The sequence below is a fragment of the Ovis aries genome, chromosome 9, assembly GCF_016772045.2.
Source record: "Ovis aries strain OAR_USU_Benz2616 breed Rambouillet chromosome 9, ARS-UI_Ramb_v3.0, whole genome shotgun sequence".
NCBI lineage: Eukaryota > Metazoa > Chordata > Mammalia > Artiodactyla > Bovidae > Ovis > Ovis aries.
The window spans coordinates 74,957,385-74,981,996 of NC_056062.1; the positions used below are offsets into that span (position 1 = coordinate 74,957,385).

Below are 24,612 nucleotides of genomic sequence, written 5' to 3' on the forward strand. Positions count from 1 at the left end.
CCCCACCTGGAAAATCTTTCTCAGTCTATGGTGCTGAGAAATTTCGTACTGATGTGCCTCTTCGTAGTAGGTCCTTTTCTCATTCATTGTATTTTGGGCCCCAGACACTTGGAAGGTGCCTTTATTCTGGAAGTTCCTGTCATTTAGTTCTAGGAAATTTTGTCACACATTTTTCTCTCATCCATTTTCTCATTTTTCTTTTCTTTCTTTTGAAACTCCTAGGAGTTGGATGTTTGACCCCTCTATTGCCACTCTGATTTATTTATCGTTTCTCTTTTGTTGTCTATCGCTTTGACTTTTTGTTTAATGTTGTGCTGAAGATTCTTTTTTCTCCCTTTGGGCTATTTTCTAGGGAAAGGAATCCTGAAAGGTAAGAGCATGGCTGCGAGCATTGTGGTCTGGGGACAGGTCGACTCCTTATTTCAGCAGACCGCTTTTATGGCTTGTAGTGTGCCCAAACCTGCCTGGCCTGATATCCCTAGGCTGTTATTCTGGTTGAATTTCTCTAAGTACAGAACAGTTCTGTCAGGGTCTGGGAGGGGTAGTCTCCTGTCTATAGAGTGGGGAACTTACCTGCTCCTTATGCAAACTTCCTGCTTGGGATCACCCCCAGGCTTCAGAGGTACCTGGTGCCTCCCAATTTCTCAGAGTTAACCTGTTCCTTTTTGGCTCCTACTTCTGCAGACTTTAGCTTTCAGCCTTCTCTTGTTGGTTAAGTCATTTGCCACTTCTCTGTCTGCGTTCCAGATTTTGTTGCCATCTCTTGCTTTTAAGTGCTGTAGCCTTCAGACATTCATTTGTTGTCATTTTAGGAGGTTGTAGGAGGTGATGGAGGTACACACATGTTTAACTAGAAGTCCTGTACAAGAAAATTACTTAATTCTGAATACTCTTGGTTCTCCATACCAGTTGTCTTAACCTGCCTGGGCTGTTGTAACAAAATACTATTAAGTGGTATATTTATTTGGTTGGTGCAAACGTAATTAGGGTTTCAGACCATAAATTTTAAATCATTATAGCTAGGCACAAACACATCTTGATTAATCAAAATAGGAACCATTACAATCAACACGTTTTTGCCAGTAAGAAATAAGTTTATTTCTGTAGTGTAAAAATCCATGCCTCAGGATTGGATGAACTCTTGGAAAGCATTTTCTGTATCCTGCTGGTTGTGGGATCATTTTCCCTGCAAGAAGTTGTCGAGATGCTTGAAGTGGTAGTTGGTTGGCAGAGGTCAGGTGAATGTGGCAGATGAGACAAACCTTTGTAGCCCAGTTCGTTTTACTTTGTTGTGCGCTGGGTGGTCTGGTGTTGTCATGGAGAGGAATTGGGCCCTTTCTGTTGGTCGGTGCTGGCTGCAGGCATTGCAGTTTTTGGTGTGCATCTCATTGATTTACTGAGCATACATCTCAGGTGTAGTGATTTTGCGGGGATTCAGAAAGCTGTAGTGGATCAGATGGGCAGCAGACCACCAAACAGTGTCTATGACTATTTTTTTTTTTTTTTTGGTGCAAGTTTGGCTTTGGGAAGTGCTTTAGGGCTTCTTTTTGGTCCAACCACTAAGCTGGTTGTCGCTGGTTGGCATATAAAATCCACTTTTCATCACACATCACAATCCTATTAAGAAATAGGATTCATTGTTGCATAGGCTAAGAGAAGATATCACTTCAAAATGACCATTTTTTTTTGATTTGTCGTCAGTTCATGAGGCACCCACTTTTCGAGCTTTTTTACCTTTCCACTTTGCTTCAAATGCCAAATGACTGTAGAATGATCAATGGTGAATTCTTTGGCAACTTTTCATGTTGTTGTAAGAGAACCAGCTTCGATGATGCTCTCAATTGGTTGTTGTCACACTCTGATGGCTGACAACTGCCCTCCTCATCTTCAAGGCTCTTGTCTTCTTTGCAAAAGTTCTTGAACCACCACAGCACTGTATGCTTGTTAGCAGTTCCTGGGCCAGATGCATTTTCGACGTTGGAAGTTGTCTCTGCTGCTTTACAGTCCATTTTGAACTCGAATAAGGAAATCTCTCAAATTTGCTTTTTGTCTAATATTTCTGTAGTCTGAAAGAAATATAAGCAATAAAGTCATTAGCAAAAAACATAAAGCAAGAAGTGTGCATTAAAATGATATATAATATAGCCACATTTATTAAGAATGTATTTCAATATCAGATGACAAATTTCACACTGCAAAAACCATTACTTTTGCACCAACCTAATAATATTTTTCACAATTCTGGAGGCTGAAATTCCCAGGCCAGGGCGCCATAGTGGTCAGGTTCTGGTCACAGCCTGTTTCTTGACTTGTAGATAACTTGTTGTATTCTTCCATGGAAGAGGAAGCAAGCTCTTGTCCTGTTTCTTCTCTTCTCTTATTTTAAAATTTGATTTAACTTAATTTAATATTTTACTGAAGTATGATTTACAATGTTGCGTTAGTTTCTGGTGTGCAGCAGAGTGATTCAGTTATACTTTTCTGTATGTATGTTCTTTTTTCATGTTCTTTTCCATTATGGTTTATCGCTCTCAGGGGAGGTTTGAAGCTTGCTATTGGCTTAGCAGTGATCCTGCAGTTTCCTCCTGAAAATGAATGTCCCAGGATGTGCAGGTTTGACAACTTTCCAAAATGGACTAAAGCCTGTCTCAAAATTTAATCTTTGGAAGCCTCTGTTGTTCTTCAGGCATGGGGAAAGTTCTTTAAAACTTACTGTAGTCAGGGCTTGTGTTTTCTTTTACTACCTTTGTTGAAATGTTTTCTTCCTCATTTTCTTCTCCATCTAGTGAAGAATAGGGAGAAAGGTGTCCTTTCACTGTGCTTCCCCATTTATTAAGGTTCTCTTCTGAGTGCTCAGGTTCTTCTCTGAAGCCTTCATTGAGTCTGATTTGTCCACAAGAGGTAGCAAAGTGGAAAGATTGTCAGATCTTGTATCTGCTGTCCAGTTAATGAGATCTGCATCTGTGAAGTATGTTGGACTTCCTTTTTTTTCTGTTTTCTTATCAGTTTTCTTGCAGCACATGCATGCGTGCTCAGTTGCTTCAGTTGTGTCCAACTCTTTGTGACCCCCATGGACTGTAACCTGCCGATCTCTGTCCATGGGAGAGAGGTCCTTTGCCCTCCTACAGCGAGGGGATCTTCCCAACCCAGGGATAGAACCTGGGTCTCTTGCATTGCAGGCAGATTCTTTACCACTGAGCTACCAGGGAAGTCCATTTTTATATTTATTCACCCTTACTTGGAAGGGAGATTCAGTTCCTAAAAGAATAATAATTGATCACAGGAAGTGGTATACAATTTGTTGTTTTTTGCGGACACTCTGGCACTATCGACTGTTTAGATAATTTGTAAGAAAAATAATTTCCGTTTCTTAGGATCTTTTTCACTTTTTGGTAACCATAGCCTTTTTATTTGTATAAGAACCATTTCTTTTTTTTTTTTTATATACTATGCATTTATTTATTATTATTATTTTTTTAAAAATCTTTAATTCTTACATGCATTCCCAAACATGAACCCCCCTCCCACCTCCCTCCCCACAACATCTCTCTGGGTCATCCCCATGCACCAGCCCCCAAGCATGCTGCACCCTGCGTCAGACATAGACTGGCGAACCATTTCTTTTTAGTTTAGTAGACAAATACTTATGTTTTCATTGACATGTGTCCCCTTTTCTGAGATGATGAATCTCAACACCCTTCAAGGCCCATTTCAACATCCTGACTCCCCAGAAGCCCTGGCATTCACTGATTCTTCTAACCTGAAATGAATGCCACCTTCTCTTAGTAAGTTTTGGTTGTAGCGCTTATCATGGCTCCCAGTTTAGTGTTTTATTTGTTTCCCTATGTATGCCTGTTGTTTTTACAAGTAGATTATAGTACACTACTTGAGATGTGTGGATTGAACTAGTGGTTCTCAACTTTTCTTTCTTGCGCAGGCTTCCTAAGGGGTAGATGGCGTAGTTTTCCATAGCTGTGGTTCATAATTAAGGTGATCTTCCCAAGTGTGTAGAGACCCCCTCAGGTGGTGCTGTTTGTCTCCCCTTTCTTCCCAGTGTATCATGTAGTGCAGCTTATTTCCTGTAATACTTACCTCTGGGCTGTCAGGAGGTATTTGTTGATTGAATTGGACCCATGGCAAGTGTCCATGCCAAGAACAGAGGCTTCAAGAGGTTTTTCTCCCCTCCTCTCTTTCACCTCTTATTTGAGTAATTACGGGTAAATCAACCTCTTGTAGTCTTTTGTTTTCTCATGGAAAACAGAGACTATTACATCAGGAATTTTATATTAAATGAAAAAAATCTGTATACTTGTTATTATGACATCAAATAAAACAGTATCAAATTAAGTACACTTGTGTTGGTGCCAGTTTCTAAGAAATTTTTCACACTCTGTGTATTAGAACATTTTAAAATTTTGATTTGTCTTTCTTACTTTTTAAATTTTAAATTTATCTTTCAATAAAATATTGGTACCACTAGTTTGTTGCTTTTTCCTTTAATCTCGGCAAGATGAAAAGTTGGCAACCTTACATTTATTCCTTTAATTTGAAGGAGATTTTATTTGTCTGTTAAGTCTAGAAGTTAGAATATTCTTTATGCCTTAAAACCTGTGGCAGCCCAGTTTGGGGACAGATTTTTGTATATTTATTTGTTAGACTAACCTTGTTAATGTTCCTTTTCAGTAAGGTTCCAGTAAAATTTCTGTCTTTACTGATATTTTTTTCTGCTTGAACTATCAGTTTCTGATAGAAGTGTATTTCTCGTTGGTGTTGACATTTCCTCAAATGGTCAGTTTTTACTAGAGATAATTTTTGAGATGTAGTATTAGGAGCATTCAGATTCTTGCATGTTACTTGTTCTTGGTGGATTATTCCTTTTAATGTTATATAATGTCTCTCATCCCTTCTATCATACTTACTCTTCCTCCAATCTGATAATATTTGACTTTTAATATGTGTGATGAACCATTTGAATAAGCAGGTTTATTTCTGCTGTCTGAATTTTATATTTTCTGAACCTTTTATTTCGCTGCCTTTTTTCCTTAGTGAGATTGCTAGTTTCCTGCATTTCTTTCTTTTTTTTCCTCTGCTTTTGACTGGAAACCATAGATTGTTATTTCTCTTCTAGTGGCTGCTATTAAGCTTTTCCGTCATAACGTTTATAACAAAACCATGAGTCTAACTCCAGCTTCCAGGATGAACCCAGTCTCTCACTGGGGAGCACTTTGAGCATCATTTCCCATCTGTGGAGGTATTTGTCTTTTATTTGATCTCAGCTATGTCTTTTGAGTTTCTCTTTTTTACAGATGTCTTTCATGGCTGTATATTAAGAGTAGGAGAGGTTTTTCAGAGAGAGCAAAGTACACCAACTCTATTGCAGTGATTCTTCTAGCCCACTGATACGCATAGCTGCACAAAATATTCAGTCAGTGTTTGTTAATTGATGCATATCTTACACATTTCTTCCTTCTGGTTTAGGTTTACTCGCTTTACTCTTTTCGGCTTTATATGGGAAGGAAAGTAGAGGGAACAGTCCCACCCAAGCCTGTGGAAGACCTTTTCATTGGCTCCCCACACCAGATTTGATGGAGTGTTCAGTGCTAAGAGAAGAAAGGAGGCGTTGAGAACGTAGTTAGTCTGGGATGAAGCAGCTTTCGAGTCCTACTGTGAATTGGTGATATTTATTGATAGTAATCTCATTGTTAGGCTGGTTCCATTTTGTTATATTTGTTAACTCGTCTGCTCTGTCAACACTACAGATGGCAGTTACTTTTGTGGGAACCAGGAGAGCTGCGCTATATGTAGCTGTGTTGCCACTATGATAACGGTGACTGAGTTTGGGAAGCACTCCTCTTCTGCCTAGTGTTTTTGCTAGGACAGTCTCTGAGATGGTGCCTGTTACAGGAGTGCCAGGCTGGAAATGAGGCTAGTGTTTGTCTCTGCCTCGCTCTCTGCTCCACCATCTTCCTTTTTCAAGAGGTTGAAGTTAGTTACAAAGAGAGAATTAAACCAGTAAACTTGTTAGTTCTGGATGCTGCAGTATTGAGAATATTGTATCTGTGACTAGGAAGTGATTTTTGAGTTTTTGTTTTTTTTTTTAAACCATGGGAAAGAAACTAGCAGTCTAGGAGTGATAATTAAGGATTGACAGTTCGATAGACTGATGTCCTTCATGGTCATTCTCAGGATTAGCTCTCTACCTTTAGTTATCCACACACTGTCTAAAAGCACCACATTTGTGTGTGTATGTGTGTGTGCATGTTTGGCTTTTGTTTTTTAAGTGGTTGGAGGTTGAGATGGGATGAGAGCCCTCTCTATCTGTGATGTCAGTCTGTAAATCAGAGACTGCCTATTGTGTCTGCTAATATTGGGTTGAGTATTTATTGTTAGATGAAGAATTGGAAACTTTTATTGGTAGATCTCTGAAGGCCAAACAGGGGTGGGGAGGCAGCCCTTTGCTGTGTTGCCAGAGAGGAGAGATTTGTGTTCATTAGTGCTCCATGGAGAAGGCAAAGGCAACCCACTCCAATACTCTTGCCTGGAAAATCCCATGGACAGAGGAGCCAGTAGGCTGCAGTCCATGGGGTTGCTTAAGAGTCGGACACCACTGAGTGACTTCACTTTCACTTCACTTTTCACTTTCATGCATTGGAGAAGGAAATGGCAACCCACTCCAGTGTTCTTGCCTGGAGAATCCCAGGGACGGGGGAGCCTGGTGGGCTGCCATCTATGGGGTCGCACAGAGTCAGACTCGGCTGAAACGACTTAGCAGCAGCAGCAGCAGCAGCAGCAGTGCTCCATAGTGATAAAAGAAATCTGGTAGAGCTCTTAAATTTGACTGTGGTGGCTTGTAGTTCTGACCTTTTTTTTTTTTTTTTTAAATAATTTCAGTTTGTATCTTTGAATTTCTAGTTCAGAAAACCTTCCTTCAGGTTTTCTGAGCTTGAGACCCAGTGTTAAGAACGCTAGTAGGTGCAGATTTCAAAGAAGCATTCGATACAACTTTCAGACCCCCTCTGGGTACACTGATGATAATGCTTCAGGTAATAAGCAAGGTTGTTGTGTAAAGCCCACTTGGTTAGTCTGGCTTCATGGGAATAAAGATGCCCAGCATGGTCTACTTACGCTGCAGAAGGAAAATAATGAAATCTATTGCTGTCTCCTAAAAGTAGATTTGTTTGAATCATAGCTCAATATCTTTAATTTTTTCTACTTAGAGAAATAGAAATGCTGTTGCCATGTTACTTGGATTTAAAAAACTGTCTGCTGTGATATATGTTGATGTAATTTTATGTAGAGTAAGATTGTTTATGCTGTTTCTCTTTTTAATCCTTGAAGTTGCTTAAAAAGTAAGGAAATTGGAAAATCACTTTTGTTTAGATAAAGAAAAAAGGAAAGGCAGTTTGTCACTACTGAGCCGTAGCTTTCGTGGGGGTAGAGATGAGTAACACATGGTCTCTGTTTCTGGGAGTTTAGAAATTAAATCAGTGTCCTCTGGTTCCCTAAAACCTTGCTAGAAAGAATGGCCTGTTTGTGTTCCAGGTTTAGTGTTTCCCCAAACAGTGCTCACTTCAGTTTGGAAAACACAGGATTAAGCATAGTTAATCAGGTTTCTTTATTTTAGGAGTTACTCTAATAGAGGTATGTGGATTGTGAATTTCTAAGGAGGGACTTTGCTAAGCAGCATTTCCAAAACTTGAAATAGTAGGGTCCTACATGGACTATTAATCTTGGGACTATTTTAAGCAATGCTTACATGTATTTGTGGTTTCTTAGAGTAGTGATTTCCAAACTTATTTTATCATCAGCATCACTTTGGGTTTCTTAGACCATTTTTTTTTTTCAATTTTGAGTTGATAGAATGTTATGTGATTTAAATTTAACCAAGTGTATATTGGCACTCAGTGAAGAACTTCCCTTCCTGCTCTGTTTCCTAGCTGCCTACTTCCTTTCCTCATAGATGACTAATGTCATTCCTTCCAGAGATATTTTATGAATGTGTCATAATTTATTTAGCTAGAACATAAATTACTGAGTCTTGTATTTGGAGATTTCTGACTTAGTAAGTTTGGGAGGGGTCTGGTACTATGTCTTTTAAAATGTTCCTTAGAGATTGGATGATTAGCCAGGTTTAGACACTATTATTTTAGATGGTACACATTACTTTTGCATGTGACATATTTTCCAGTTCTTAAAATGACTCGGAAGCAGCTATGGTAGGCACCATTTCTGGCAGAGGAGGAAACATGAGAGCAGATTTTTAAATGACCTGTTCAAGGTCATGCTCCTCTTTTAATGGTGGAGCAGAGACTCAAAAAAAAAAAAAAGGCAGGGCTTTTTTGATATCTAGGTAGGACTTGGGTTGGCACTGATTTTGCCTTTTCATGGCTACAATGCAGATATTTGGCTAAACAACCCCCCTTCCCCCCAAAAAACCCCAAACAAATAAAAAAATTATATGAGTATTTATATCCAATTTTTATTTTGGTATAGCATTAAAATGTTTATTTTACTGCATTACTTGCCAAAAAATAGCTAGGAATTAGACTTTCTCTAGTTTGGTTTTAAGGTGCTTAACCAGTTAGACTCAGGTTATCAATTTCAGGCACTTATATTCATGTGAGTTGCACACAGACTTTTATCTGTACTTTTACTTCCTGATGGCTGACCTCTCTTCCCTTTGTTTCCAGCTTCCTTTTGGCCCCTTCAGTACATTCCTTTATACCAACCAGAATTACACTGTGGAGGAGGGAAAGATGGAGGGAGAAAGATAGAGGGAGAAAGAAGACTGTTCGCTAAGTGGAGGGATTAGGAGAAGATCCCTGGCTTACAGTACCAAGTGGTTTTCCTGTCTGGTAAACTCTTTCTGGGGATGATTCTCAAAGAAAGAGTTTAGACAAATTCTTCGAGGTATTCTCATAGCAGAAAAGCTAAAATCTTTTAAGAACGACTATGAAAAGAATTTTAAAAGCTATGAATTCACCATTTTGAGTCAGCGTAGGACTTAGCGCAGGGATATGAACGTCTACTCATTTGTTCAGCCACCCATCCATCAGCGCACAGAAGGGTTTTACTGTGTGTTGGGTGCTGGGGGTTTGGAAATCAGTGAAAACATGATTCTTGCCTTTGTAGAGTTTCAGGCTTGGAGAAGGAAATGGCAGTCCACTCCAGTGTTCTTGCCTGGAGAATTCCACGGACAGAGGAGCCTGGTGAGCTACAGTCCATGGGGTCGAAAAGAGTTGGACACGACTGAGTGACTAACGCAACAGGCTGTTCAGTTCAGTCGCTCAGTTGTGTCCGACTGTGTGACCCCATGGACTGCAGCCTGCCAGGCTTCCCTGTCCATCACCAACTCCTGGAGCTTACTCAAACTCATGTCCATTGAGTCCATGATGCCATCCAACCATCTCATCCTCTGTCATCCCCTTCTCCTCCCGCCTTCAATCTTTTCCCAGCATCAGGGTCTTTTCAAGAAAGTCAGCTCTTCACATCAGGTGGCCAAAGTATTGGAGTTTCAGCTTCAACATCAGTCCTTCCAATGAGTATTCAGGACTAATTTCCTTTAGGATGGACTGGTTGGATTTCCTTGTAGTTCGAGGGACTCTCAAGAGTCTTTTCCAACACCAAAGTTCAAAAGCATCAATTCTTTGGCGCTCAGCTTTCTTCACAGTCCAACTCTCCTATCCATGCATGACTAGGGGAAAAACCATAGCTTTGACTAGACAGATCTTTGTCTGCATAGTAATGTCTCTACTTTTTAATATGCTGTCTAAGTTGGTCATAACTTTTCTTCCAAGGAGCAAGTGTCTTTTAATTTCATGGCTGCAGTCACCATCTGCAGTGATTCTGGAGCCCCCCAAAATAAAGTCTGTCACTGTTTCTATTGTTTCCCCATCTATTTGCCATGAAATGATGGGACCAGATGCCATGATCTTAGTTTTCGGAATATTGAGTTTTAAGCCAACTTTTTCACCTCTTTCACTTTCATCAAGAGGTTCTTTAGTTCTTCGCTTTCTGCCATAAGGGTGGTGTCATCTGCATATCTGAGGTTATTGGTATTTCTCCCGGCAATCTTGATTCCAGCTTGTGCTTCATCCAGTCCAGCATTTTTCATGATGTATTCTGCACATAACACATAGGCTGGGAAAGAGAGATTTCACCAAACAAGTAGTTATACAGTATAAGTACAGTGGAGGAAGTATGCCACAGGGGGTCAGAAGAATACCTAGTATAGCCTGGAGTGAAAGATGAGTTAAGGTTTCCCACAGGTTCTTTCAGCCAACCCTTGAGGGATTAGTATCTATAGATGTGTAGAGGGCAGTAGAGTATAGTTTATTCTAGACTGAAGGAATGGGTGAGTACAAATAAAATAAAGTAAGGAGCTCCCTGGTGGTTTAGTGGTTGGGATTCTGTGCTTCTGCTGTTGTGGCCTAGGTTCTCTCTCTGGTCGGGGAACTCTCATAAGCTACACAGAGTGCCAAAAGGAAAGAGAAAAATAGAGTAGTTTGTAAATATAATCTAGTTAAGAACTTGGGAGAGCATAGTGATATCTGGAGTATGCAGTGCTCTGGAAGTGTTAGGAGATGAGACTGGAAGTAGTAGGGGAGAGAAGAGAAAGAATCTCTTACTGTTGTGAAATAAAAGCCCAGGCACAGGATACAAAGAGTTAGTGTGCCTACAGATTTCTGATTCCAGGAATTCCCAGACTTAGTTGTCATTCCCTGGTTCTTCGGGTTCCTACCAGATCTCCAGATTCAAATTGGGCCTTGTTTAATTTGGCAACCGGTTCAAGCTAGAAGTTGGCCTATTTGAAACAGCAATCTATAGAGCAAGCTATCCAAGGGTGAAAAATATATTTCAGTGATAATAATAATGGCTGCCATTTATTGAGCATTTAAGTGCTTGGCTCTTTCCAGAGTACATTACAAAATTACCTTTAATCCTTACAGCAGCACTACCAAACAAGTGGTTGATCTTCATTTAACAGAGCAAGAAACCTTCCATGCTCTGGGAGGTTAAAGTAAACTTGCCCAAGGTTGCAGAACCAGTTAATGGAAGAGATGGAATTGAACCCAGGTTGATTTGTTTGACAGCCGCTTCTTTCCCTACCACCATGCTGCCCCTCAGGACTGCAGGATGGCTCCTGGAGCAGACGGAATGGCAGCTCAAGAATGTCCAGTGGCCGTTTCAGAGGCAGTAAAACTACTATTTCACTAAAAGGGCAAACAAGAAGCCATCCCATTATCTGTTATTTAAAGAAGCTTTCCTCAGTCTAATGGCATCAGGATCCTTGGTCAGGAACCTAACCTCCCGATAGTCTTGTTTTGTGAAAAAATCAGATTTAATCATAGGTATATAGCTCTATTTAAAAAATTGAGTACCTTGCTGAACAGCAGTATTTATATTATGAAGTGCATTAGTTTCTCATGAGACGTTTGATTTGTATGTGGAGTTAAAATGGGGTTTGTAACAGTTCGAATACATTATATGCATTTGGCAGATACTTTATTGAATGATGTTGCAGTTATTCAGAATGTGGATATGGCCTAAGGGTGAAGAAAAACCAAGACTTTTCTCTTAAAATTTTGGCTGGATGCTACATTTTTGGAACGGAAGCACTAAAGAAGTCTTCTTACTCTGTTAGCATGCAAGTTAACACAAGTTTGACTCTTGTACGTATATATAGTCTTACTGTTAAGAAATTGAAATTAGGTGAGACAAAGACACAGGAAATTATAAAGAAGAATTAATGTGTAAAGGCCAAATCTTTATCTTTTCCTACCAAATTTCTTGTCCATTTGGCATGTGTATTTCCCTTTTCCTGTTTTGAATGGAGCTGAAAATAAAGTGGATGGTTTTGCTTTAAAGGAAAATGACTCACTTTCTTGTGCTAGTTTCTCAGAGATGTGTTTATCTTTTGAATGGCACAGTAAAAACTTTGGAATTTTGGTCTCCTTTTCGTTTTGTTATGAAAAATGTTACTTATGGCATTATATAGGAATTTCTAACTAGAATATTTTCCTATGTTAAGGGAAGAAATTATTTGTAAGTATAATGTCTTTTTCTTTGTTGTAGTTGCAGAGTATTTCTATAACATGGGGTTTTTCTCAGTTGTATAGAAATGTTTGAGCTGTTTCAACTGAGAACCATTTTAGGAGTAAGAATTAAATTTCCCGCTTAAAATTTGTATCATTTTTTGTATTTATCTGGAAACTTTTTTTTTTGGTCTTGAATGTATCTTGAGGCTGAATATCTTGTGTTTATTTAAGGTAAAATGAACACATTATATAAACAGGCATTCGTTTTCTCCATAAGCACAAAGTGTATAGAAATCCTACCTATAACTGGTTACTCGGGAAGCTGACAGAAGGGTTTTTTCCCCATTTATAAAAGCCATCATTTGGGTGATTTGTAGTCTTTTAAAAGTCAGGGGACTTCCCTGGTGGTCTAGCGGCTAAGACTGCTCCCGGTGCAGGGAGCCTGGGTTCAATCCCTGGTCAGGGAACTAGATCCCATGTGCCACAACTAAGACCTGGTGCAGCCAAATTAAAAAAAAAAAAAAAAAAAAAAGGTGTTTGCCGTCTGGCACCATTTTCTTTGGTCGGCAAAAAAGAGAAAAGTCAACTCAAATCTAAAGAAAACATGGCTAAGACTTATGTCTAAGCAAAGATATATTATGGATCAAAGTACAAGCTGAGATTTGCATTATAAAACTGAACAGAGTACTCTTCCCGAGGAAATACCCTCTTTTAGAGGGTGGGAGGAATAATCTTCTGTGTCAGTGGTCTCACATGCAAACGCCTCCAGGTGCTAGGCAGGTAAGGGCACCTCTTGTCACCACTAGTCAATAGGAGCTTGGTTGTTAGATCTCATTTTTCAAGAGAAGCTAGAAATCTGAGTACCTGTCTGAAATTTTCCAGTTTTACATGTTGGCCAAGTTCTTTAAGAGTCTTTTAAAAATTTAAATGGCCATGTGATTCAACCTCATGTTTACACCTGTAGGCTGGCAGTTTGTGACTTAGACTTAAAGCCTTCCCCCTCCCCACCCCTTTTACTGATTGACTATAGCTTTTGCATGTAAATCTTAGAAGTTCTTTCTGATCCTTGCCTCTACTGCCTTGCCTTCCCCTGTTGAAATAAGTCTTTAGTCCTCATGAGAAGTTTAATGCTATCATGGAGGCAGGGTTACATTTTTCATATGCTTTATGCTGCATTACCATGTTATTTTATATCTAGAGAATCATGCATGGATACATTTATTCTGAGTGCACAATAGACCAGTGGATTTTTAAAAATTAGTTGATTAACTGATTTTTGGCTCTGCTGGGTCTTTGTTGCTGCCCAGGCTTTTCTCTAGTTGCAGTGCATGGGCTTCTTGTTATATTAGCTTCTCTTGTTGTGGAGCATAGGCTCTAGGGTGCTGGCTTCAGTAGTTGTGGCTCGTGGGCTTAATTGCTCTGCAGCATGTGGAATATTCCCAGATCAGGGATGGAACCCGTGTCCCCTGCATTGGCAAGTGGGTTCTTTACCATTGAGCCACCAGGAAGCCCCTGGATTTTAGTTTTAACAGTATTAAGAGTTCATAAACAGTGTTTCAGACCCTCCATTGTAACCAACCTTTTAGAAACCATCACTTGTTGAGTTTTGGTGTAGTGATTTTTTTCTTCTATGTATGTATTGTCTAAATACCTGTACTGCTTCTCTCATTATCTACCCCTCCCCCCCCCCAATTCCTGAGAAATTCTGAAGCTAGGAATGCATGATCAGGGTTAAATTCAGATAGAAGCAGTACAGAATGAATTTTTAAAAACTGTATCTGAAAATTGAATGTCTTGAAGTCACATTTCAGACATATAGCAAGAGAGTCTTTCATAATCACAGAGATGAAGGGAATCACCCCTAAGTGCTGGTGCTTCTTGTTTGGGCCAAGTGAAGTGAAGTCGCTCAGTCGTGTCCAACTCTGCAACCCCATGGACTGTAGCCTAGCAGGCTCCTCAATCCATGGGATTCTCCTGGCAAGAATACTGAAGTGGGTTGCCATTTCCTTCTGCAGGGGATCTTCCTGCTTGTTTGGGCCAAAGCAGCCCTAATTCCGCTAAGCTGTTCTGAGGCCCACAGGTCAAGGTAGTTCCGAATATTTTAAGTCACAACACAGTGGGCAGGTAGGCTGAAAGACTTCATCTCCTTCACCCATAAACAAATCCACAGTGCAGCAGGAGGAGGAGACTTGGTTATCACTTCAGTCTTGACACCCAAAACTCCCTGAAGGGGCTCCCCTTGAGCAGGTGGCCTGCTCCAGGACTGTGTGAAAAGGGACTTGGGATTGGGATACCCACTGTACAGGATTGAAGAAGCTAACTCCAGGCCTTCGGTTGGGGGTGGGAATGTACTTACTAAATGCTGGCACAAGTAAATGACCGTCTCAAAATGCTCCCTCCACCTTTGCCGAAAGTATATTCTTTTTTCCCAGTTACAGTCCTGCTGCCAGGCAGCACCACCATGTAATAGCTTGAATTTATTGTTATTATTGATAATGTGAACAGTTGGCATGCAAGGAAGCATTTCACAGGTGGCAGTGTATATGGTGTGGTGCAATAGTTGTATAAAAGAACTGTGTTGTGGAGGGACTCCCAATACTCAGGAAAGTGTGTGATGATACAGTGCAAAGACCATGTTCTGTGGTAGGAGGAGGGTTTGACTCCTCTCTCTGCCATCAATCTGGTAATACAGCCATTGCTGCAAAAGAAAAAAAAAAGTGCGCTTTGATTGCCTCTTGAATTTTAAGCTTTAGAGAGTTTTGCTTTTGGAGAAATGCCAGAAATATTCCTACAGTATTTCTTTTTCTACAAAAAGCTTATCTGGGTGCATTTAAGTTTTGGCAGTACCTGCCTTCTCTGACGTGGATGACAGGTATTCTTTAAGACATTTTCTGTAGGAATCTTACGATTTAGTGTTGTAAGTAGCCTTTCACTGATTTACTATTGTTTCTTCATATGGATTATTAAACCCTATATTCCAAAATAAAATTATATGGATAGGTAAAAGTTTTATTTCCATGAATGGATATCTAGAGAGTGGAGTGAGGTCACTTTAAAGGTAGTTTGCTAATATGATTATTGGGTAACTGGTGAATTATCAGATGTTTTCACTGTGTTAACTGGTCTGTTAATGAGTTAATATGGGCAACCTTCCTAAAAAAAATCTGTATATTCATTCACACTTTTCTTGCTTGTTCTAAACTTCAATTTGAGGTAGAAGACCTGAGGAGTAGTTTTGTTTAGTTTAAGATCAGGAATCTTTTCTGCTCCTGAAATGTATTGTAACAAGTATTATTGTACATTTTCACTGTTGGAAAGAAATGGAAGAGTGGGGAAATAATACTTGGTAAGTTTTATCTCTTCTTTGCTTAAAGTCTGAAGCCCGTTTAGATGGAAACACAAATGACTGTAGAATGTCAAATAGACCATTAAAGGGTCCTGTATGAGGAAGAAGCTGTAGGTTTATCTGGGAGGAAAATTAGAGCCACCAGAAAACTTCACGGAGAGGAGGTAGTGTTTGAGCTGGGCCTGAAGAAATAAGAGCGAGACCAGAGGAAATGTATGGGTGGCAGAAGAACTAGGCCACTTTCCACCACTAAAGTGAGTACTGATAAACGTGAATCATGGATAGGTATCCCTGGTCTTACAGGTCCAGGTAAAGAAGAACATCATCTTGTAGAAGGTGGACTGAGGGAAATACATGCTGGAAAATTGGAGCCTTTTAGGGGTCCAGACACACCTAAATTTTTTACATTTAGAAATGTAACTAGGAATCTAGCAGGTTTCATTCATTTGGGGGATGTGTTTATTGAACAGGTGGCAGGGGATTCAGGATTAGGGCAGAGAATTATAAAACTGAAGATCCTACATTAAGTGCTACTGTCAGCTGTGGGTTGTAGAAATTATAATGTTAAATTTAGGGAAGATGAGACTGAAATTGTAGGGAATTTCAAGGTCAGCTATGAAATATGTTAAGTTTCTAGCAGGTACTGTTATACTTATTTCTCTTTTAATACTGGTTTGCTGTTACCTTTCCTTGGTGCTTGAAAATTTTCCAGCCTGTGGTTCTGTAAATCTGTCTATAAATCTGAAGGAATAGAATAGATTATTGATTCGGAATACAGAATAAATCTTTGGTGTTGCAGTACTAAGGATTGTCAGAAACATACTGCTAACCTATCCATTGTGTGTTACAGCCACCTCACAAAGACTTTCCTGCCTGTCTCCAAATGAGATTAAATGCTGAGTTATGAGGTTATTTTGTAATGTTATGCTGTGTTCTTAAACTTGTTTCCCATCACAATCACATGTAAAGATTTATTCTGAAATGGAAGTTGGTAAGCTCTAAGGTGGCCTTCCCTGGTGGCTGAGCAGTAAAGAATCTGCCTGGTGAGCTCTAAGGTGGCCTTCCCTGGTGGCTTAGTGGTAAAGAATCTGCCTGCAATGCAGGAGATTGCCTGCAGTGCAGGAGATGTGGTTTTGATCCCTGGATTCAGAAGAATCCTTGGAGAAGGAAATGGCAACCTGCTCTAGTATTCTTGACTGGGAAATCCCATGGACAGGGGAACCTGGTGGGCTACATACAGTCCATGGGGTTGCAAGAGTCATACTTGACTGAGCAACTACACTACCACCACCAGGGTGGCTTATCTTTTCTTTCAAAAACAGGAAACTTGTGTTAATATTACAATGGGGAGAAATACAGAAATGCAAAGAAATAGAGGAAACAATAGAAGGGGAAAGACAAGAGATCTCTTCAAGAAAATTAGAGTTACCAAGGGAACATTTCAGGCAAAGATGGTCTCAGTAAAGGACAGAAATGGTATGGACCTAACAGAAGCAGAAGATATTAAGAAGAGGTCGCAAGAATATACAGAACTGTACAAAAAAAGATCTTCTGACCCAGATAATCATGATGGTGTGATTATTCACCTAGAGCCAGACATCCTGGAATGTGAAGTCAAGTGGGCCTTAGAAAGCATCACTATGAACAAAGCTAGTGGAGGTGATGGAATTCCAGTTGAGCTATTTCAAATCCTGAAAGATGATGCTGTGAAAGTGCTGCACTCAATATGCCAGCAAATTTGGAAAACTCAGCAGTGGCGACAGGACTGGAAAAGGTCAGTTTTCATTCCAATCCCAAAGAAAGGCAATGCCAAAGAATGCTCAAACTACTGCACAATTGCATTCATTTCACACGCTAGTAAAGTAATGCTCAAAATTCTCCAAGCCAGGCTTCAGCAATACGTGAACCACGAACTTCCAGATGTTCAAGCTGGTTTTAGAAAAGGCAGAGGAACCAGAGATCAAATTGCCAACATCCGCTGGACCATGGAAAAAGATAGAGTTCCAGAAAAACATCTATTTCTGCTTTATTGGCTATGCCAAAGCCTTTGACTGTGTGGATCACAATAAACTGTGGAAAATTCTGAAAGAGATGGGAATACCAGATCACCTGACCTGCCTCTTGAGAAACCTGTATGCAGGTCAAGAAGCAACAGTTAGAACTGGACATGGAACAACAGACTGGTTCCAAATAGGAAAAGGAGTATGTAAAGGCTGTATATTGTCACCCTGCTTGTTTAACTTATATGCAGAGTACATCATGAGAAACGCTGGACTGGAAGAAACACAAGCTGGAATCAAGATTGCCGGGAGAAATATCAATAACCTCAGATATGCAGATAACACCACCCTTATGGCAGAAAGTGAAGAACTAAAGAGCCTCTTGATGAAAGTGAAAGAGGATAGTGAAAAAGTTGGCTTAAAGCTCAACATTCAGAAAACGAAGATCATGGCATCTGGTCCCATCATTTCGTGGCAAATAGATGGGGAAACAGTGGCAGGCTTTATTTTTTTGAGCTCCAAAATCACTGCAGATGGTGACTGCAGCCATGAAATTGAAAGACTCTTGCTCCTTGGAAGGAAAGTTATGACCAACCTAGATAGCATATTAAAAAGCAGAGGCATTACTTTGCCAACAAAGGTCCATCTAGTCAAAGCTATGGTTTTTTCAGTCGTTGTGTATGGATGTGAGAGTTGGACTGTGAAGAAAGCTGAGCGCCAAAGAATTGATGCTTTTGAACTGTGATGTTGGAGGACTCTTGAGAGTCCTTTTGACTGCAAGGAGTCCATCCTAAAGGAGATCAATACTGGGTGTTCATTGGAAGGACTGATGTTGAAGCTGAAACTCCAGTACTTTGGCCACCTCATGTGAAGAGATGACTCATTTGAAAAGACCCTGATGCCGGGAAAGATTGAGGGCAGGAGGAGAAGGGGAGGACAGAGGATGAGATGATTGGATGGCATCACTGACTCAGTGGACATGATTTGGGTAAACTCCAGGAATTGGTGATGGACAGGGAGGCCTGGTATGCTGCAGTTCATGGGGTTGCAGAGTCAGATACGACTGAACTGAACTGAACTGAACAGTTAATAACTTTAAGCATTGTAAGCTTTTGGACGAGGATCCTTTGATGTAGATGAGTGCCTGATAATTTTGGACAAACATTCAGTAACTTAGTAAATTTAAATGAATGTGATCAGTGGCCTGCAGTGATTCTGAGTTTTGCATGTCTGCCCAGGATTCTGTAATATTAAGGGGAACAAAGTACTCCGTATTTTGTAGTTAGTACTTTTTTTTTTTTGCTTTGAAGATTTCTTTGTTACTGTTATCTGGGATCCATGTAGAAAAAGGTTTATGGGGCCAATTTAGTTAAAATAACTATCTTGAAATTTTGAAAAATGATATATATTTTCTATAAATTTGGGGGATTGAATTTAAGAAATTAAACAAATTTGATATTTAGAGACGCATTCTTAAGTGTCTATGTAAAATCAGTTTGTGTATGAAAGTTTCAAATGGGTAAGATGAAATTGAATATGACAGTAAATACTGTTTCAATATAAACATTAACATAAATATCTTCCACTGATGTATTTGCTTTTCATACCTTCTTAACAGTTTCAAGATTGAAAAGAACTAGAGAGGACTGATGAGTCTTCCTTCACATAGATGAGACCAAAAACTTAATGGGCTACTAGTGGTAGATGAGCTGGGAGTAAAGCCTGGATTTCTTGTCAAGCAGTGGGTATCATTTCCAGTACAAATTGGTGTACATTTCAGATACAGTTAGGAGTCCACTATGATTTTTGATAATAGAAAGTTTTATGTCTGTAACCATTTCTTCTATCCCCTTCCTAACGTGAAATTTGCTTTTGAGTTCTTGAATTGTTATTTTATTTCTCTTTATTTCTAGCATTTTGATATCCTCAAACCCTACTTTAGTTTTATAGATACTACCTGTGGTGGTATTTGGAGATACTACCTGTGGTGGTATTTGGAGCCGTGAAAGCATCCTTTAATTCTTAATCTCAGTTGTCCAGTTTTGAGAACACTCACTCCCCTATGCTTTGTGAAAACTCTGGAGAGTTTGGCCAACAGTGTTGGGCTAAGAAAAAAGGAATGGAAATGAGGGGTTTAGTTGTATGCTGGTGAACAAGTATCTTTTGACAGTGTCACTACTGTGGCTTTTGGGAAGTGAAGCCTTCCTTGGCCTTATCTCACAGTCTCTCTGCTCTGTTATCTGCTGAAGAGTTTTATACATGGCTCAGAGTGAATGTGGGCTGAGGAGAGAGAGCTCCTGCCTCCCTGCTGGGTCTCCTCGAGCCTGTGGTTATTGCCCAGAACAGAGCCTCCCAGTTTATTTTCTTCTCCCCATTTTCTAGTCAGCCTTCTTCCAGAGCTCATGAGTTCCACAGTGTATTACTCTTCCGTTTTCTCTTGTCTTGGAGCACAGATATGTGCATTGTAAATGAGCAGACTGAGATATGGTAAAAAAGCTTGACTTCAGAGGACTGAAGAAAACATTTTTTGTTAATGAAAGACTAGGAAAATGAAAATTATTTTATTGAGAGCCAAATCAGAGATGATCAGATGCTATTTGGGAGTGAAAATTAAGTATGACATCATTCAAAAGTTACTTTTGCTTGAAAGTGTTAGTCACTCGGTCGTGTCCAACTCTTTGGTACCCCATGGGCTGTAGCCCACCAGCTTCCTCTGTCCATGGAGTTCTCCAGGCAAGAATATTGGAGTGGTTGCCATTTCCTTCTCCAGGGGATCTTCCCAACCCAGGAATTGAACCCTCATCTCATGTCTTCTGCATTGGCTGGCGAGCTCCCAGGCGCTGCCTGGGAAGCCCTATTTTTGCTTAGGAATATGATTTAGTGTTGGACATTTGGTTATACTTAGAGGAGGGCATGGCAACCCACTCCAGTATTCTTGCCTGGAGAATCCCATGGACAGAGGAGCCTGGGGGCTCCAGTCCATAGGGTTGCAAAGAGTCAGACACGACTGAAGTGGCTTAGCACAGCACCATTTGCTTATACACATTTCAGTGTTTCAAAGATGCTCCTTGTAAAGAACAGAGGATAGAGCTTTACTAGATGAAGTTGAAGGACAGTTGGTACCTAGTAGAATCTCTTATCAGATAATTAGCTTATTTGCCCACACATTGTATGATTTGTGGTAGCTTTTAAATCCTAAACTAGCTTTAAGTATGTTTAATTTTGAGTATCTATACCACTTTCATCAGTTGTTAGTACAAATGACTGAAATTTGATTTTATGTATTTTTGTCACTCTTTACAAAGCAAACTTTATGAAATTTCCTATTGATTTACTGTTCTGTTTTTTTCCCGTTTTCTAAAATTCTCAGTTTATTTTTAAAAGAATAATTTCTGAAAATTATTTTTCAGTTATTAATAATAATAAAACAAATACTGTTTTCAAAGATCAGGCATTTGTTTAGGTAACTTAATAGAACTGAACTCTTAAAATCTCTACATTTGATTACATCTTTCTATTATAAAATGACTTCCTTAGGTCGACAGAAGTACCTAATTTAAGTGAATATTACCGTTCTTTATATTAACTCAAGACTGTTTCTTTGAGAGAAACAGCAAAATGGTAATAAATAACATGAGTTAATATCTCTGTTAGATAGCCCTTTGAGATTTTTCTAAGCACATTCAATAACTTAAAAATGTCAAGTGTTGTCCTTGTTTTACAGATATGGTCACTAAGGTGGTTTGTTTGTTTGTTTGTTTGTTTTTGCAACTCCAGAAGAACACGAACCTGGGCACCAAGGTTTTAATTTGTACTATCGTGTGTCACAAGGCCCTTCTTCCAGAACTTTTGAGACTGTTCTCACTTTAAGTCAGTTTGGCTTCTGGATTGTTTCTGCCTTGTTATATTAAATTCTTTTAACAGTTACATACTTTCCAAATAGTTTCACTTCGTGGTATACCTGTACCTTCGAGAATCTCTTTCAGCGTATGTAGTACGGTGTTTGAAGAATTGGCTTTCCACTGGGCATTGATTCAGTTGCCAGTTCTACTGATAGTTTGTTAAAATCTGGAAGCCTGTTCCTCTTCTGTAAAATAAGATGATGACTAAAGTTACAAATGAGGTGGTGAGGGAAGGCAACTGCAGGGTTGACTTACGGCTTTTTAGAGACAGAACTTAAAGATTATATACAAATCATTTTTGCCTTAGTAAATTTTTTGTGGTGGTGCGATGGTAAAGAATCCAGTTGCCAATGCAGGAGACCCAGAGACGTGAGTTCGGTTCTTGGGTCAGGAAGATCCCCTGAAGAAGGAAATGGCAACCCACTCCAGTATTGCCCGGGAAATCCCATGGACAGAGGATCCTGGCAGGCTATAGTCCATGGGGTCACAAAAGAGTCGGACATGACTGAATGCACACACACGGGAACTCTTTTGTTTACAAAGGCTCTGTATGTGTTGTTTATTCATGCTTTGTTTTATTTTGAAAGGTTACGAGAAGTTTCAGAGAAACTGAACAAATACAATTTAAACAGGTGAGAGTTTTTAAATATTTTGTGTTTCCTGAAAAGAATAGCTTTTTTAAAAAACAAAAATTAGGAAAACGTACTCATGTTTAGGTAGCAGCTATTAAGTATATTTTAATCTAGCTGTCAGCTTTTTATGAGTGAGTTCATTAGAATTAAAGTTTGTGTTCATACTGATTTTTAAAAACTCTGCCATACCAAAGAGGTATAATGACTATAGATAATGTATTTCAATTATTGCTTTAAAATATATAAATATTAGTTTTTTTAAAAATGAGTTTTGCCAGCAATTCTTTGGTTAATTGAAATTGCAAAAACCCTCAAGGGTGTATTTGCCATTTAAAAAATAATTTTCTTATTTAAATTCCTTGTGGCTTTTCATCATAATGATAGGGTGTTATAATTTTCACTTTATATATATATACACACACACATATACACGCTCACACATACGTATGATTTTATTACATGGTATACACATACACTCACACATACATATATGATGAGTGTATGTGTATACCATGTAATAGTTTCTAGTAAATACTATGACTTTGGAGGAAAGAGAAATAATAACTTTGCTTGCATGTGTTGTTTTATTCCCCAGCCACCCCCCTTTGAATGTACTGGAGCAGGCTACTATTAAACAGTGTGTGGTGGGACCGAATCACGCTGCCTTCCTTCTTGAGGTAAATTGTTTACTCTTAAGTTAGTTAGAGAAGTGAAGATGAGTGTCAAAATACAACTGTGCATCATCCCATGTCTTCCTTTTGGAAGGAACGAGGAAAAGAGCAGTTTCTTATGATAGTTATTTCAGAGCTCACCCAGTTCCATTTCCTTATTGTATAAATTCTCTGGCCCAGAGAAAGTGTAAATGATTTACTAGAGCTTGAAACTAGTTAGTAAGAGAATGGAAAAGTTCCTGATACCCAGTTATTTTCTTACTCTGAATTCTGTTAGATTAAGATATTTTACATTATCTTTACTGGTTTCATGGGAACGCATATAAAACATACTTCTGGCTTCAGGATGAGTGCCTTCTGGAAGGGAACTTATATTTTGGCTTTTTGAATTGACAGTGATAGATACATAATCTGTTCGTTGAATAAACTCAAGTTTTAATGCACATTTTTACTTGGGAAAGTTCTATTTTCTTTGCTTCTAGGATGGTAGAGTTTGCAGGATTGGTTTTTCAGTACAGCCAGACCGATTGGAATTGGGTAAACCTGACAATAATGATGGGTAAGACATTATGTCCTTTCTATTTAATAAATAATTTAATTCTTAAAGGTATAATATTCCATCTGTGTTTTGATTTTGGGAACCTTCAAGTTAAAAAGCATTGTAGAAAACCAGATGCTTAAAATAGAATGCAGTGGTTACTTTGTAGTTTGATTTTAATTTTTATGTAAGCAGTGATTTTTAACTAAAATATTCACATTAAAAGTAGCAGAGGAATCAATGATCACTTAACAGAATAGGTTACCAGAAGTATGATATGTATTTGGTAGGTTCCAAGTCAGATTTACTCTTTGAGTGAACTGCCTTTTCAGATCATGTTTTTCCCCCCTTAATATTCCCAAATCAGGTAACTCAATTTGAAATTAATGAAGTCTTCAAAGTTTTAGTCTTTATAAAGGATGACATGTAAAAAAGATTGCTAGATAATGCATGATGACTTTCAATTGACTGTTTCTGAGGAAAGTATGATTACTTTTAAAAATCTAAGAAATAATTTGTTTGCAGCTAAACCATGAAAAAGTCAGACAGGAGTGGGATTGTTACCAGGTTACAAGTTGTTAGATTTGCTCTTTGTTCTGAAGTGTCCATCTCAGTGAGAGTCATCAGAATTGTTAAGCTGATATTTTATGTAGTGAAGCCTGGAATTCCTAGGCAGTTGGGGGACTTTTCCGTGATTTTTCTACCTCTTGTTTTTTTCCCAGGTCAAAGTTGAATAGCAGCTCTGGGGCAGGGAGGACATCGAGACCTGGTAGGACAAGCGACTCCCCGTGGTTTCTCTCAGGTTCTGAGACTCTGGGCAGGCTGGCTGGCAACACCCTGGGGTAAGCTGTGGCCTGATGATGCATCCACTGGTCTGTGAGTGCTGTCACTGCGAGTGGTCGTCTCAGTGTTACCTAGTGACAAAGCCAGGGACCTCTGGGCAAGGTCTCCTGTTGCTCAGAATGAGCCACCATGACTTAAAAGAGCCCACATAGGCTAATTACTGTTAACCTAGGTTTTTGATCTTTTATAAATGTATAGTGGCTATATGCATTTATGTCATCTATGTTGTTTTTTAAATTTCAGTTATATTATCTTTGGTCTTATTTTTGATTAATTCTTGGGTAAAAAAAATTGTAACATTTCTTTCTAGTATCCAAATCTGGTGGTTCTTTCTGAATAAATTTAGTGAGGCTTCAAACTATTATGTAACTAAATTTTACTGCCTTTAATGAAATCTTTTTCACTTTAAAGAAATTATTGTGCTTTACTTGACATATAACAGTTGCAAGTGCACAACATAACAATTCAATATTTGTGTATACATGTATATAAATGTTTATGGCCCTTGAACAATGTGGGATTTAGGGCACATTTTTGATCCTGTACAGTCAAAAATCCACTTGTAACCTCTGACTCCTTCAAAACTTAACTACTAATAGCCTCTTGTTGACTGGCAGTCTTAGGGTTAACATAAACAGTTCA

General features: G+C 39.1%; 1 protein-coding gene across 4 annotated transcripts in view; it reads left to right on the top strand.

The window, feature by feature from the left end:
• Positions 1–24,612, top strand: part of UBR5 (ubiquitin protein ligase E3 component n-recognin 5) — a 140,371-nt gene that overhangs the window by 23,560 nt on the left and 92,199 nt on the right. For all 4 annotated transcript variants that reach the window (XM_027973156.3, XM_060393865.1, XM_027973157.3 and 1 more), the window contains exons 2-5: positions 21,874–21,918; positions 22,514–22,595; positions 23,072–23,148; positions 23,850–23,969. In XM_027973156.3, the coding sequence (XP_027828957.1) occupies positions 21,874–21,918; positions 22,514–22,595; positions 23,072–23,148; positions 23,850–23,969 (324 nt within the window). The remainder of the gene's footprint in view (positions 1–21,873; positions 21,919–22,513; positions 22,596–23,071; positions 23,149–23,849; positions 23,970–24,612) is intronic.